Here is a 1,973-nt window from a genome sequence, read left to right as displayed (position 1 = left end):
TCTACTCTATTTCCAATGAGAAAGTTTAAAATAATGAAGGGAATAGATTCCTTAACAGAAAAGAATTGCTGGTGAATTAGATAATAATGCAACATATTGAAATCAATGTTTTTTTTTCCAGTCAGCAAGAGATTATTTATTATTAAGTAGGAGAAAAATGGACGAAAAGTTGAATCTCTGATTTTTTTTTGTTATAGCATAACTTATATATTTCAAATGAACAAAAAATTCGTATCATTTACAGTATCTTAAGATAAACAACTGCCTTTCAATGGGAGCTTCCTTTCCAGTACTTTGAGGTCTATAAGACCTACCTAGAAAATTTAACTACTGTGGAAAATGAAGACTGTTTAAATTGAATGGGGGCAGGGGGAGGGCCTGTGGGTTTTTTTGTTTTGTTTTGTTTTGTTTTTTGATTAATTGCTGTAGCACTGTCCTTCAGGTGGCTGAGGGAGTTTCATATTTTCTTTAGACATCATTAGGTGCCTAAGCTCTTGTAGGACAACTTTGATGCTATATGAATTCTGCCATTTTGCTAGCACTGATATGACTCTTGGGTCCACCACTCCATTAGAACTATTAAGTCCACTCATATTCATTTTTGTTACAAATCTTACAAAGGGGGTTGCTTCTGGGTATTTAGGTCCACATTCTAGTTTAAGGCTGTATATTCGGTTTTCATAAATTGTTCTTGGAGGCCCAATTATCATCCCTGTCCATCTTGTAAGTGTCATGTCTTCATCATCTTCTAGACCCCAGCTAACTGTGTCATCTCCTCCTCCTTTTTGGCCTTCTTCAAGTTTTTCCAACAGTTGGAAATTGTGAGGGACTTTTACTCCCGAGCCCGTGGTGGCTGCCATCTTGCATTGCTGTCATTCCTCTGAATTTTTTTTTTTTTAAAACAAGCTCTTGTTTTAAACTAGTCAATAATAGAGAAGAAAATGTCTTTGTACATAAATATCAACCAGAGAAATGTCACATGAAATATTACATATACTTGCCAAGAAAACATCAATCTTGGAGGTCAAAAATTACTACTAGAGAATATGACTAGTATTTTGATATTCAATAACTAGACTATTATTTCAGCTGTTACATTTCAGAAGTTAAAGGATACAAGTGTTGACCTGTGGTCTTTATAGTGAAACACAATTTTACTTTTGAGTGAGAGGATTATGTTCACCTACTTGAGGCAGAGAGACAGAGGAAATCAGAGTAAATGAGAAAGCCGTTTAATCATTCACCTCAGACAGAATAGGCCCCAGGTACTGTAAGCTCTGTGAGGACAGAAGTTGTCTTGCTAACTTTAATAGCCTCAGCAATTGATGCATGGGTGAATGAATAACCTCCTATTTTCCATCTCACCCAAAACCCACTTGGTCAGAGGAGAGATGATAAGGGCAAGAAATGGAGCAATGAAGATAGTAATAGAGAGGAAAGATTGGAATTGAGAAATAGTCTCATTAATTAGTCTCAGTTGTGTGGTAGCTTGTTATCAAGTTAATGTGAGAATGTGGAATCAACAAAAGTATCCTATTCTTTTTAAAAAGTTATAGACGTAAAGAAAAGGAAAGGAAAGAAAAAAGGTGAGGTGGTGGCTGGAGGAAGCTGCTGGATTGAAGGAGAGTTTATTTATTTGTTTAGAGGAAAGTAGTAGACAGAGGGCAAAGGTGAAGGAAAATGACTTCTGCGGAGCCAGGGATGGGTCCTACCCACACACAATTATACTGGCTTAGAGTCCACATGATTTGATTAGAAGACCAGTAGAAAGAGAATCGAAAGGTGTTTGTGTTAGCCCTGCCTTTGGTACTTGTTCACCAACTGAGAGTGCTTGGGTAGGCCACTTGAGCTCTCTGAACATCAATTTTATCATCTATGCAATAAAGAAGATGGGGAAATATGTAATTTTTTCATCAAAAATTAACCGAGAGAAAAGGTGTTTAAGAAAGCCCGGCATAGAAAGACACACGAGG

At 36.7% G+C, this 1,973-nt stretch overlaps 1 protein-coding gene across 1 annotated transcript; it reads right to left on the bottom strand.

Moving 5' to 3' along the window:
- Positions 1-416: 416 nt before the first annotated feature.
- Positions 417-860, bottom strand: LOC109450247 (ubiquitin-conjugating enzyme E2 variant 1). Its single transcript, XM_019737334.2, has one exon. It carries the CDS (start codon positions 858-860, stop codon positions 417-419), a length of 444 nt encoding a protein of 147 aa, XP_019592893.2.
- Positions 861-1,973: the final 1,113 nt, after the last annotated feature.

This window comes from Rhinolophus sinicus, linkage group LG01 (genome assembly GCF_036562045.2).
Source record: "Rhinolophus sinicus isolate RSC01 linkage group LG01, ASM3656204v1, whole genome shotgun sequence".
Classification (NCBI taxonomy): Eukaryota; Metazoa; Chordata; class Mammalia; order Chiroptera; family Rhinolophidae; genus Rhinolophus; species Rhinolophus sinicus.
The sequence above is the reverse complement of the archived record's forward strand: the minus strand, read 5'-3'. Positions and strand labels throughout refer to the sequence as shown.